Source organism: Genypterus blacodes, unplaced genomic scaffold (assembly GCF_046128005.1).
Source record: "Genypterus blacodes isolate CSIRO-AG114 ecotype Tasmania unplaced genomic scaffold, CSIRO-AGI_Gbla_v1 ptg000156l_1, whole genome shotgun sequence".
Taxonomy (NCBI): domain Eukaryota; kingdom Metazoa; phylum Chordata; class Actinopteri; order Ophidiiformes; family Ophidiidae; genus Genypterus; species Genypterus blacodes.
The window spans coordinates 10,725,497-10,740,125 of NW_027466957.1; the positions used below are offsets into that span (position 1 = coordinate 10,725,497).

Here is a 14,629-nt window from a genome sequence, read left to right on the forward strand (position 1 = left end):
TGAAATTGTTTTACATTTCTGAGTGTTTAGAAAAAATTAAGTTTCCTCCATTCAGGCAGCTTCTAGTTTCTCTTCATTTTCATAATAGATACAAAACTCTGCGTGGGAAGTCTGAGAACTTGCTTAGTCCACCTGCATTCCTCTCTGACGGTTACAGGCTGCTTACAAAACAATTACAAGCAAAGGTGGCGCAAGGTTACTTGGTGTTTCAAAAATACTTTATTAACATGATTCTCACTCAGATATTGAACATATCCCACTTCTGTTTGAAAAGCATAATCGCAATGACCATTTCCTCCGTAACTACTCTGTTTTGGAGGCACTCTCCAGGAATTAGCCCAGGCCCGCTGCCTTCTGATCTCAGTGGCTCTCAATGTGCTGTCAAGATCAATACGCTTATACACTTATCCAATTATGTTCAGCGTGTGAAGGGCTCTTCCTGGACAAAGCTGGATATGAATTATGAACTACAGCTGTTGCTTCAGCCACAATGTGCAATCGGACAACAAAATGCCATCATCCCGTCTCAACCAGGTACGCTGCTCTTATTGCATTGGAGTGCCGCTTGTAGGGAGATCACAGACACAACTGACTGTGTGCCAAGAACGCAAAACTAGAGACTGAACAAAAGCACCACAGCGGGGAAATCTGCAGCTGACAAATTGATCTACAGATTTTCATTCAAATTCACTTACACATTCAAGCTCAAGTCTCCCAGCTTTGTTTGAGCATCCTGATGAGACGTTCCATCATCTGGGGTAAAAATAACAAACTTGATTTACTGTTTCATTATTCCCCATCAACATTTAAGCAAAAACCTTCATTGGTTTCCCTGATATCACTGATACGTCATGTAAGTACAACTCAATTTGTTGACCTTTATTGGACAAACACTTAAAAATGTCCGTATTTTCCCAATCACAATCCACGCAATGGCAAAGAGTTTGATAAAGAGCAACTGTGCTGGCTGGTGTGGTGTCAAATAAAGGGCATGACACAAAGAATCAGAATGAGTTGGCACATTGATAATGACAACGTCTGAACTGTCAATTAAGTCATCAGCAGCACAATTTTATTAAAACTTGGATTTGGAGAATGGGTGATGCAAATGTGGCTGTAAACATGGCCATGCATCCAAACCTGTATGAGGTCACATCATGATTGCATACTGGATGTGAATCAACAATACAGACAAACTTGGGGGGGGGGGGGGGGGGGGGGGGGGGAGGAGGAGGGCGCTTGTTGGCTGGGGGGTGTGTTGGTTGAGGTCTGGTCAGCGAGTGAGACTAGCAGTATTGTGCCCGTGACAATGGCCCTGTGTCTCCAGTGCCAGTTTATGCTCTCACCACAGCAGAAGCGGCACAAGGTGCATTCCAAAACGTCTCCGCACAAACGCTTGCTTTTTTCCTGTTCATTTACATTTCAGTGGATCTTATTAATTCAGTGTGAATGAGCTGCAGATTTAGTTCTTTATGTCAGAAGAAACAGCTCTGGAGGAAAGACAATGGGCTCCACTGACTCAGCGGGTTTTTTTCCAAGGGTGCAAAATGAATAAAGATATAGCAAATAGCATAAAGACTGAAGCTGATGTACAAAGGAGGAGAAGGAGGAGGAGGAGTGGAACATGCAGTTTGAATATCTAACTAAACCCAGGCTTTTCTTCAATGCTGACAAATCTAACAGAATGCTGACACTGGATGGACCTGTGAGCGGTTTGGCCCTTCTCTGTAAACAATCCTAAAACAGAGGCGGACACGTTATATATTGGTAAAGTATATGCACACATAAATACAAACGTACATTCATACATATAAGAGGAGGGCACGGGACCCTGGCACAGACGGGGCAGTGTGCTGACGGAGGGAGAGAGGGAAGCAAAAACAAGACAAAAAGGGTGTGTGAGTAGAAGAAGAAACCAAGAGTTTCATGTGGTTTGATTTGCGTTGCTTTGAAAACAGGTGTGTCAGTCTTTCATATCCGCCTGTGGCACCTCTGCGTCTGTGAAGTGAGTGTAGTCCAAGGAAGCCATCGGTTTAAAGGTTTGCTCTGTGTGGGGCCGGTCGGGGGAGGGAGGGGGCAGGCGGGGGTGGGGGGTGGGGGGGGAGTGGAGTAGGAAGTCCTCCCTCTGTTGCTGATTGGTGGTTTGACTACGGAGCCCCCTCCCCTTCACAGTAGCTGGCAGCCGCTCCGCTTCTTGCGCTTGCGAACCTGCAACGCCGCCCTGGTGGCCATCTCAAACACCTCCCGCACGCCGTCTTTAGTCTTGGCGGAGCACTCCAGGTAGCCGAAGGCACTGATGCGGTTGGCCATGTCTCTGCCCTCGTCTGACTTTACCGGCTCCTGGAGGGTTTAAGGCAGAGACAAACAGCGAGGTTAATGGAACACTGCCCACGCCCTACACGCCGCCCGGCCTCCGCTCGGTGCCGGTAATGCAAAAGCAGAAGCAACGCACCTGTTTCATCTTGGCCAGCTCCCTGCGTGTGTGCTCGTCGTTCCTCAGGTCCTTCTTGTTACCCACCAGAATGATCGGCACGTTGGGACAAAAATGTTTGACTTCAGGCGTCCATTTCTCTGGAATGTTCTCTACAACATTGAAAGTAAAAAAAAAAAACTAAGAAAAGGCGTAACATAATATAAACTCAAGTCAATGCGCTCTCCTGATACGGGGCAGAGATGACATCATCTTTCCCTAAAAAGGAGAGTGGAGAGAGCCTGTTCTCTTTCCCTTGCGACTGTGCGGAGAGGGCGCTGACCCCTGGCTGAGGCGTGAGCCATGTTTGAACTGGACGGAGATGCTACGCTGATAAGAGTGAGAATGTCATCTGAGGATTGGCCGCGGAGTCGGAACGCTGTGGGAAGAAACGCCGAGGCTGAGATTTGACCCAGCGAGATGCGTTTACTCGTCTGTTCCATTTCGTTATGTCGGGAGCCGAGAACGCTCGGATCACACGGCCTCAAATACGCGGAGGGTCGCCTGCGTTCGCTTCCAGAAAAAGCTGCGATAACCTTTTAGTTTAGCGGAGCAACTGTGAAGTTTGTGAAATGTTTCGTGTCTCTTTGCAGAATGTAAACAACTGAAGTGAACCACAGGGGATTTCTCTTCTCTTATGGATGCGATGATTCAGTCCTGCACGGGCGATAGGTTTTCGTTTCAAGTCCCTATCCACTTATAAATATACTTCTGTGCTCTTTTTAGGCGTTCGCTGTACGAACTTCATGCACAATACTTTCACGGATTGATGCTTGGTGTGACTTCCTACAGAACCTGGACTGGTTTTATGAGGCACTTTGGTCTCCTCGGCAATTACCGGCTGAGATTCATGTTTTACACTCAGACGGTGAATCCTAATGAGCGAGGCGGGCGAACAATACTTCAGCAAGCGTGACAGTAAATGTTTCCGTGACGAGTGTGTCGCACGCAAGACTGATGAGGAAGATGTAGTTTGAATCTAACAGGGTACGTTTATACAGAACCTTCCCCTGGCCATTAACCAGTGCAGTGCTAAATCCCTCCCATGTACCGTTTGTTTGGCAGCGCTTGAATGCGGCTTATGCATTTTTGTTGTGGATTAAATCCGGACTCCAGGCAACAAATTCCTGTCTAACCAGTAAAGAGACAAAGCTGACTGCTAAAGGGAAACGGCGCGGCGGATTTGAGCGGTTTTAGTGAGCAGGTCAGCGGCTTTATGCGGCCTTACCTAAACTGTCGGGACTGTCTATGGAGAAGCACATGAGGATGACGTCTGTGTCCGGGTAGGAGAGGGGCCTCAGTCTGTCGTAGTCCTCCTGGCCCGCTGTGTCCCACAGAGCTAACTCCACCTGAGAGACGAGGCACAAGAAGAGGTCAGTCCAGAGGCCAACGTGGGAAGGAGAGAGAGGGAGCGAGAGAGAGAGAGGGAATGGGCAGGGGAGAGGAAGAGGATGAAGAGACACGAGAACTATTTTAAATAATCAATTCCCTCCCTGTCAGGCCTATAAAAGCAAACTCCCCAGAGGTGGCGCTGTCTCCCTCAGGCCTCAGGCTGTGAATCAAAGTGTTGGCGGCCCCACACTGGGCTGCAGATGACCTGCTCCACATAAAACAGAGGCACAGCACAACAAAAACATTTGACGCAACTCCCAAGTCCTCTGTAGGAAAGTGTTACATAAAGCAGCCTACACATGTATTCCCATGCACACAGCACATCACGGGGCCTTTCTACTTCCTACTGTTAAAAGTCTCCACTGCAGCCTCTGAGCTTAACGGTGCTTCTCACCACGCACGCTGCCCGCCTCCATCTTGCGGAATTAATTCTGCAGAACACTCGTCCACATTGTACAGCTGCAGCGCTGTGCCCACTTCCACTGAGAAAGGAGCTTTCTTGCAGCTTGGCATTCTGATTTGTGAAGACTCTGTAGAACCGTTATTATGTCTTCAATTATATTCGGTCTACGGCGGGGAGGATTCGTGTGAATATCCACGGGAGCAAAAACGCGAGACACGGGAAAGACGGTGGTAACGTTGGAAATATGCATAATCTGATCAGGCATGAGACGCTGGAGCGGAGGTTGGTAACTCTGCTCCCCTGGAGGCACAGAGCAACCGATTTTCCCACAGCGCCAGCTCCACCTGATGAGCAGAGCCAGGTGTGTTCATTTGATCAAGTCCCACCCAGCATTCCACGTTGCTGGGAACAACAAAGGGACTGGCACAGGTTCAAAACTGGTTAGTATGTTATCGGTGTTGTCAATGCTCAAGAACATTTAGATGGAGAATATCAGGACCCTGGATGTGTTTGCCTTGGAAGCAGTTACCATGGTGACACCGTCTAACCCCTGCCCGAGCAGATAAGAGGTGTGAGACGGGCAGAGAGTGGGCTGAAACGCACCACATCTTCACCCACGCAGAGGAGAAACCCTGAACCCTGCTGTTGCCCTCTCTGACCACTAGGTGTCTCTGTGGAGCGAGTGTGCTTCATTTTCATACTGTGCAGGCCGGTTCTACACGCTTTGGGCTCCATACTGAGGCGGTGAGGTTTAACCACAAGCCCTCTTTGCTTCCTCTGCCTACCACTACAACTGAAGGAGCAAAAACAACATCATGTATGATTATATACCATTTGTTAGTTTTTTTAAGCTCTGTAATCTGTGGAATGGATCGACAAGGAAGCACAGAACACAGAACTGCGAGCTCCTCCGCCTGAAGTAATGAGTTTAGGTAGAAACATTGTGCCTCGGAAAGAGGTTTTACTGGAGATACACATGCAGGGAAATTGGTCTTACAAGGTGTTACCAACATTGCATCATCAAACTGTTTGGGAATCAAAAAGTTACATTGACTTTGCACTGTTCATCAAATAGAAAAAGGCTCAAAAACAGTAAGTGTGTACCAAACAAAGTCAGCCAGTGACCTAGTTTTAAGATTTTGTACAAATGCAAGCCCTGGGTTATAATCAGCTTTGTCATAATACAGCCAAATCTCAGCAGGCTGACCCAGAGCAGGAAAAGGGAAAAGGAAGTAAAGCATTAGTCACGATGTATGGGTGGTATAACCAATTTCCTGTTGTTAGCTCAAACATCTGCTCAGGCATCCACTTATCCCACTTTACCCTCACATTTGACGCAAAGACAATAGGCAGACGCCGCAAACATCACGTTTACCTGTTTGCCGTCGACCTCGATGTCAGCGATGTAGTTCTCGAACACGGTGGGGACGTAGACTTCTGGGAACTGGTCCTTACTGAAGACGATGAGCAAGCAGGTCTTCCCACAGGCACCATCACCTACTATCACCAGCTTCTTTCTGATGGCTGCCATCTAACAAAACAAGACACCTTCAAATTAGTCCACACACCATGCTTCAGGTAATGAACACACAGCATCTTAAATCACACAGATGACAACAATAACTGCTGAGTAGTAAACAGGCTGAGGGTACGAGCAGGAAGGGACGGTGCGGAGGTGAACCAGAGTAAGGGTGAGAGCCAGAGACAAAGAAGCGATGGAAGAGCGTTTTAGAGCCGCACCCTTTCCCCTTCCTGGGCTGCGTCCTGTGTGTGTGTGTGTGTGTGAGGTGACAAACTGGGGTGGGGGTTCAGCAGTGGCCGGGAAAAGCAGCAGGAGAGGAGGGAAGAAGGGAGCAGGAGGAGCACCAAAGTCCTGGGAATGTGCTGCAGGACGTAACGCTCTACACACTGCTGCAGCACGTGTGCGCACACACACACGGGCACACACTCTTAATGCATCACTTCTACAGCCTCTTGGCCCGGTGATTTACAGCTCCTACTGATTTTGGTTGACACCTCTATATTGCACAAACTCTCTCCTGCGCGCACACACACACACACACACACACACACACACACACACACACACACACACACACACACACACACACACACACACACACACACACACACACACACACACACACACACACACACACACACACACACACACACACACACACACACGATCAATAATCATCTCCCACAGGCTGACAATAATGGAGAGAAAGGAGCAGGTGATGAGACAATTTCCAGGCGGCGTGCCAGAACCTTGCACAGATCTGGACCGACCAGGACCAGCAGCGGCCCACACACACCTGAAGATCCAACCTGAAACTGTGTTCAGACTTCATGAGGGGGCGGACAGTTACAACTTTATCCTCTGAAAGTGTACTTGTTGATTAGTAAACAACAAAACTACAAGACACTCACACATACACACTCACACACTGCATCATTTCAATGGCCGTTTACAAAAGTGTCACTAGAATTAATATAATATAACCAAAGCTGTGTAAAAGAGAACAAGCTCTAAATATGACCCAGGAAAGGAAACAGTAAAGGGTCAGTGTTTCCTCGGCTTGTTCAGGCCTCTATGAGAATAAAAAGACGATTCTTCCATTTGCTTCCCTCTCTCTCTCTCTCTCTCACACACACACGCACACACACGCACACACACACACACTATCAGGCCAGCGTGCTGTCAGTTTGTCTCTAGAGAGAGCCACCTGTTCTCTGTGATATCAGGCTGCTGCTGACTCCATACATCATACTGTCACTGCCAGAAGGGAAGATGCGGGCATAAACACACACACACACACACACACATAAACACACAAACAGACTGGTGGCTACAGTGTAACCTCCATAAAGCTTGAGAAAATGGGCCCAGTGTTGCTGTGCTGGGTTGCGTGTTGATGTAATGCAGCTTATTGACGGTGGCAGCTCTGGCTCTCGTGCCTGATGTGACAGTGGCATCACATGACGCCCTGCAGTGATTATGCCCCATTCCTCGCCTTTTGTACGTGAACGAGGAGGAGCTCCGGGATCGCACGGAGGTTTTTCCTGCATAACACGCTCGTTATTGCATATGTGCCATGTGGAAGTCGTGCACAGACTGCTATGTATTCGTACGTATGCAGGCTTCATATTATTTTACATTACATTTAAACGAAATATAACACTGTGTTGAGTATAAAACTACCATGTGAAGAGACGAGTTTCAATGTTTTACACAAGTCTGTCTGTCCCATTGAGAACTTGAGACTGTTGTGATCTGATTTGGGTCAAATAGTGCAGGTTCACAGGGGTCAGTCAGCGTTAGGACCATGTCAAGTTCCTTTGGTCAGCCTGATGGTGGCGCTAATAACCACCTAAATGTTTGATATTTTCATAGTCATGGGGTTTAAACTCTTCACCATGGTTTCCCTGGGCCTTCTTCATCACTGTTTGACCACATTTGAGCGGGCCTGGCTCAAGCCTTCAGTCACTCTTTCAGCGTTTCCATTATTTCACGTTTTTCAGATATTGTGAGTTTAAAATACTTCAGACTTTCGTAGATTGTTCAGCCTTCCCCGTGTGTGTGTATTGTGTCTTGTTAGAGTGGAGGCAAGTTGAAGCCGATTGGCCGAGAGCCTCACAATCTATTCAATTCAACTGCTGGAAATTTCAACTTCAAACACGTGTTCAACTCTGAACATCCACAACTCAGACTTCACAAACAATACATACATAGAAACAACAAAAGAGAAGCATTAGTCAACCTGGTGGTGGTCAGCAGTAACATCTGAGTGCATTTCAAGCTTTAACTATGATTGACCATGCTTAGAATATTATCTCCACCCTGTCAATTAGGCCTCAAGCTTAGTAGGTCACAGAGATCTACTGGGACACGCTGTGCAGCACCTGTGTGAGGGGGAAAGGCATGGGCGTGCCAACGAAACCAGCAGACGTTTGATCAGAATCTTGCTATGTTGTTCATTCAGCTGCATCTTGAGATTATGGTAATCACAGAATTATATTAACATTTCCCATAAATATTACATTGACCTGATTGAAATGCAAATTGAATGCACCCAAACTGTTGTCCTAAGGTTAAAGAGAACGGCTCCTTCACAGCTGATATCTTGTTAGTTATCCGTCTGATTGTGTGTTGAGGTATTCTACATTGTGTCATTTTGAAACATTCAATAATTCAGAGCATCCTGGATTGCAGTTTTAAAAAGAAGTAGGTGAAATACACAGAACACACAGATATTAACATGTTGTAAGCTTGACATAAAGGAAGTCAAGCTTGTGGACACTCGACTGTAATCACGAAAAAGGGTTCTACAATGGATCAACCAGACGATCAATAAAGGCCAGTTCTCACACACACACACACACACACACACACACACACACACACACACACACACACACACACACACACACACACACACACACACACACACACACACACACACACACACACACACACACACACACACACACACACACACACACACACACACACACACACACACACACACACACACACACACACACACACACACACCTTGAAAGGGCAGGTCATATGACTGTGCAAAAGATTAAAGAGTACACACACACACACCATGGGAATATGCGATCCTACCTTGCAGTGTTTGTCCCTATATGGGGGAGCAAGGAGCAAAGTTCGCCTTCCTAGAACACACGGCACACACACTCACACACACTCCTTTTGCCCTAGCAGGACTTCAGTCCTCCCTGAGGTAGTAACACATTAGCCAAGTCCATGTCTTGCTCAGCGGCTAAGTCAGGGGGGGGAGACAACAAAACAAACGCCCGGGGAGAATTCCAGCATGGGAAGAAAAAAAAAAAAGGAAGTTTTATCTCTTCCCGTAGTCTCGATCAGTTTCTAATCACATGGATCAGCAAACTCAGGTATTCGCACAAACCCTCTGCTTAGTGACCCATTTGATTAAAAGTAGAACGATACACAGACCATAAAGCTCCCATTATTGAATGTCAGTAGGCCTGCACCGGTCCAACGGGAGCAGAGCCGTGTAAGAGCCTTTCTCAGCGTTTGGGCTATTTCACCACAGAACAGCTCCAAATCGTAAAATGCCTTCACAGAGATTGGTTTACGGCCGCTAGACGCAGGAGAGTTCAAAAGACTGAACGTACAGGCACCCACATGGTACACACCGACCACTCCTCACCGCGTCATCGCATTCACATCGATAATAACAATACGTCTTCAACATTAAAACCACGCAACCCCCATGTAAACGCCTGTGTTAGCACGATGCTAGCTGTCTCTTAACAGCATGTAGTTCTCCAAAAGCAAGAAACGTCGACATTGCCCATCATTCATGTCATATCTCAGAATGTTAATCTGATATATATGCTCTGTAAATAACAACTTTCAAGGAGATGACATTCATCTTCAGTCTGCCTGCTGGATCAGAAGGACCTGCTCTGACCTCAGAGCTCACTGAGGACTTCAGCACGACAACCACACAAAGCCGAGCCGTGGAGCAGCTTCATGACTTTGTTCGTGAATGTCACTGAGAACTTAAGAGAGGAATGCGAGGGGGGGGGGGGGGGGGGGGGGTGAAACTGTCCTAATTTAAGCGTGTAAAGTGGGCAGAGACACCCAGGAGGACTCCTAGCAGACCGACATGTGAGGACAAAATGACTAAATGCTGTTCACCTCTTACTCAGAAGGTGATGTGAGAACGGCTCTGATCGCCCACAAACTAACTGCACACTTGTTATCTATCAGGTGAGGCACGAGCAGACAAGTCTGAGTTGTCCCGAGAGAGGAGAGGGACATCAATTGACTGTTGGCGGTTAAAGTTTTGCCGTAGACGAGGAAAAAAGCAACAAAATGGATTCCGGATGATGATTAATATTGTGTCACCGAAGGAACACACTGTTTGGCTTGTGTGTGTGTGTGTGTGTGTGTAAAACTGTGGGAGGACATAAGCTATGAGGAATTTCGCATCCACGTCCGACACCACTCACCCTTTTCCCCCCTAAACACGCCGCATCCCTGCCCCCCACCACAACGCTTCGACCCTGGCTGAAGGGTTCTGGGTGGGATTACATAAGGATCCATCCAAAATGCCAACCAATGAAAGGTGGGGATCGGTTCGTACACACACCTTTGGGAAAAAGGAAACGAGTTGACGAGGAAGTACCTAGAAAATATCTTCAGTTACCGTCTTACAATCACTAACTTAACTTCAAATGGCGACGGGGGCGAGGACGTTTACAGTGAAGTCTTATCTCAGACCTGTGCAGATCACTTGGTAGGATCCAAGAAAAGGGGAGCAGCGCAAAGTCAAGAGAACCTAGCTGGAGCCTAAAATAGGACAGAGCCATTGAGACAACACATGCACACACGCGCACACACATGCCCGCACACGCGCACACATGCCCGCACACGCGCACGCCCGCACACACACACACACCCAGCCCAATTCATCACAGTGTGCAGCTCGACCGAGAGCAGAGGACCAGGGAGAGAAACATCACAGAGAATCATCCCTTCATCCACTACTCTGAAATCTAGAGCACCAGTCGGGGCTGCGGCGTGGACCACAGATGTGCAGAAACTTTAAACATCACAGGCCGCCTTTGATCAATACTACAAGACATTTAATAAAATAAGTGGATGAAATAATCATGGGGTGACTTGGAGAGAGCAAATCGGGAAATAAGGAAGCACCGACGATCACGTTTCCTCTTTCCCAGTCTCTCTCGCAAAATGTTTACATGGTTCTCACACACACACACACACACACACACACACACACACACACACACACACACACACACACACACACACACACACACACACACACACACACACACACACACACACACACACACACACACACACACACACACACACACACACACACACACACACACACACACACACACACCTAGTTGGATATGGTGAAGGAGCAGATTTGTTTGGATCCTTTTTTCCCTCACCAGCTCTCTACTGTCACTATCTTTCTCCCTCACATCTATCCATCAGCCTCCAGGCTAGTTCTCACTCTGTCCCTCTCATCTCTTCCTTCGCTCGCTCGCTCGCTCATACACACCCACACCCTCTCTCTCTCTCTCTCTCACTGTGTTGCAGTGTGATGTCACCATCGGGGAGCTAATGTTCTGTATCCTTAGGGTGCTGCACTCCTCCTCTCCGACTGACATACACAGCACAAACAAATGCCAAAAAAACAAGTAACACAGTCTGGACGGAGTCATCACCCCGGTTGCTCTCGCTTGTTCGGTACATCTGTGCCGTACGGCCGTGTGAGGTGTGAGGAAGTTGGCGGCGGTACCAGCTGACACGCTCAGCTTTTCAAACTGTTCAAAGCTTAATGTAACCATTTCATGAGGAGATTGCGGCTTGGAATTTTCAATCCCAAGGTTTATGCTAAGATTGTACTTGTATACAGTTCAATAGGCGCTGGCATGCAGACGTTAGAGCACTGTGTGTGTGTGGGAGAGAGAGTAATTGGTGTTAAAGAAGACCCATCAACAAGACATGCCCGGGTCTTTGCAATACAACACCACAGACTTGTATCAAATTGTGACTATAATATCGGTTGGGAAAAAAAAATCAGGGTACAGTCTGACTTTGATGTCCTTATAGGGACTTCCTGAAACAGCAACCTCTAAGGTCCAAACAGGAAATACTCCCAGAGATTTCCCCCCTCAGAGAGTTTTCTTTTCCATCCCTGCCGTCTAAAACCAACAAACCCAGTGAGCTATACGGTCGCGTCTGTCAATCACTGTCATGACTAGGAAACAGAATCCGTCACACACCATCCTCCCAATATGCCGTGGAGGCCTCAGTGTCTTCAAGCTTCCAATCTAGACAAATATTAAACCAGCTGATAGCGCTGGTGTTTGGTTAACCTGATAACCCGACGACTCTCTGGCATCCATGGCACTCAGGTTGGGGCGTTTCGTTCCTAAAAGCTGCAGTCCAATTATCTTCATGTACGATTATGACATCAGCCAGGTGGAAGTCTCTGGTGAAGGCCGAGAGCTCAGGCTAATAGGATAACAGGATACTTAGAATTGTGTTTGGACACATTGGCTGATAAGAGCACCTACAGCTCGACAAGGCACAAACCAGACACACTCCACTTTGGGTTAGAAGGATGAAAAAGGGGTCTTAGCAAGTAAATCTTTGGATTGTATTGTGACCTATTATTAAGTATACTTCCTGTGTTTTCCACGGCAGAAGTTGAAGCCTGCACGTACACTGGGCAAAGAAACCATTATAGGTCAACTGTAGAGAGCAGCGCGACAGGGAAGAGAATGAGGCACAACACCAGCGTGAAATGGCTTCTGGCTACCCAGGCATGTGTGGAGCTTTTGGTCTATAATAGCTTACAATAAAGAGTTTCAACAGAGGCCAACTGGGCAACTCGGGTCCTCTGAGACGCCTTCGCCTATGAATGAAAGCTCACGCACTAGAGTGACTCCTATTGTGATATAAGATCAATGTTGTGTTGATCAAACTCATCTTAAAGGCTGCACTATCATTTCATTTCAATAACGTTCCCTTTGCCCTACATTCCCTCCCTCTGCACTGCCACCGATCTGTGCAGCACAAGGTTAACACTGTCACTTCTGTCCCGCTACCTGCGCAAACCGCCCGGTCAGCAATCAGCTGTTCATCCACAATGACATCATACCCTCTGCTGTAGTAGCCACACAAACCTGCACACACACACACACACGTCAGGATGAGGATGTAGGAGAACATTTGATGCATTCCTCCCCTACATGTGGTCGCCATGCAACACCCCCTGTGTGTGTTTGTGTGTTAACCTACATAGGTGTAGGTCCTAAGCGTTTCGTGAAGCCACTCGGTGCGTTTTGATGTGGGAACATGCCGAGACGAGTTGGGAACAAGCTGCTGTGAGATATGAGGGTCGACTACAGGAGCCGGGGAGCAGTGGAAGGGTGTGGTGACTCGGAGAGAGGAATGTCATCAGCATAGACAAACACTTTCACGGTTATTTGCGGTTTATTAAACACGAAACTAAGCAAAGGGGACAGCGCGGTGATTAGGGAGCCAAAAGATGCGTTTGCGTTTCAAAATGACTGTTCAACCCAGAGGCGTTGATTGTACCGAGGCGCGTTTACTGGCCTAACAGGCTTCCAAAGGGAAAGAGAAAATAAACTTTTCATGCTTTATCCTGCCCGCCTTCGCCGCTGAAGTCTGAATAAGGGCGTTATGTAAAGTGTGTTATGGGTTCACACAGGGCTGGGTCTGTGCGTTAGGATCGGAACGCTGCTATCTCGACAGAACAAACGAGTATTTTGACTTCGTGGCACTTCTCGTAGCCAAACCGTGAAACACTGGCGACATTTTTCACGGGGAAAGTTCGAAACGAGTAACAGGTTTCAGCTCGGCGAGCTGTTGATACCTCCGACTCATCAACGTCTCCGCGGAGGGAGCATGCAGAGGCGGCTACCACCCAACGCTCCCAACTTCAAAGCTCGTTTTAGCAAGTACGAAACCTCTGCGTGCGCAAAATAAGAGAAAGGGTGACATATCGGTGTGTTTGTACTCGCCTCTCCCTGTGTGGGTCTTCAAATAGCGGGGAGCTCCGTGTTTCCTCGGTGCTTTCCTGCCTGGGAGCAGCTGTAATCAGGGTGTGCGCCGAGGAAGAAACTCAACTCACACCAAGACCCGCCCATAACGCTGCGTTCAGGGCCCCGCGGAAAATACACACGCCCTGGCGCGTTTGGCTTGAGTTCTAGATCCAAAAGACGTCCTGAATCAGTGGGAGATGGTGTAAGGAATGTAACTATAGTCACTTGTAACATTTGTCAAAAATACTCCTAAATGATTTTTTTAAACTGAAGACAACTTACAGATAAGATATACAGTATAAGATAATACCCAATTTCTATTACAACAAGGACGACACTGTACCCAGTTTACGGACAAAAATCATTTTCCCCATTGCAGTATTGACAAGTTCAAAAAAAAAGAAAAAAAGTACCCCTTTCCTTTGTGTGCATCTATTTTTCGGTGCATTGCAATGAGGGAAAACAAAGCCCTTTTCTTCTGACATTCTCCCACGGAGAGCAGGCACTCCGTGTGAGGTTGGGAAATTGCGGGCTGCACTTTAAAGCAGCACCATTTCTTGCGTTTGAGATTCCTGCGCCTTCACGCTATTGGATGTAGGATTTAAGCGCTTTTCCTTCATTTAATGATTAGAGAACGATGACATCATTATGCCAAGTGGCGCGCGTGTGCACGAGGGTGTATTATTAATAGTAATAGTATTAATAGTTATATTATTATTTGTTATGTAAGGCAATGGACTTTGACC

The 14,629-nt window shown here is 47.4% G+C and overlaps 1 protein-coding gene across 1 annotated transcript; it reads right to left on the reverse strand.

Moving 5' to 3' along the window:
* Nucleotides 1-854: 854 nt before the first annotated feature.
* LOC143013531 (rho-related GTP-binding protein RhoA-D) lies at nucleotides 855-13,980 on the reverse strand. Its single transcript, XM_076167199.1, has 5 exons — nucleotides 13,863-13,980; nucleotides 5,641-5,796; nucleotides 3,699-3,819; nucleotides 2,453-2,583; nucleotides 855-2,340 (listed from the first exon to the last, which is right to left on the reverse strand). Exons 2-5 carry the CDS (start codon nucleotides 5,794-5,796, stop codon nucleotides 2,167-2,169), a joined length of 582 nt encoding a protein of 193 aa, XP_076023314.1. The 5' UTR covers nucleotides 13,863-13,980; the 3' UTR covers nucleotides 855-2,166.
* Nucleotides 13,981-14,629: the final 649 nt, after the last annotated feature.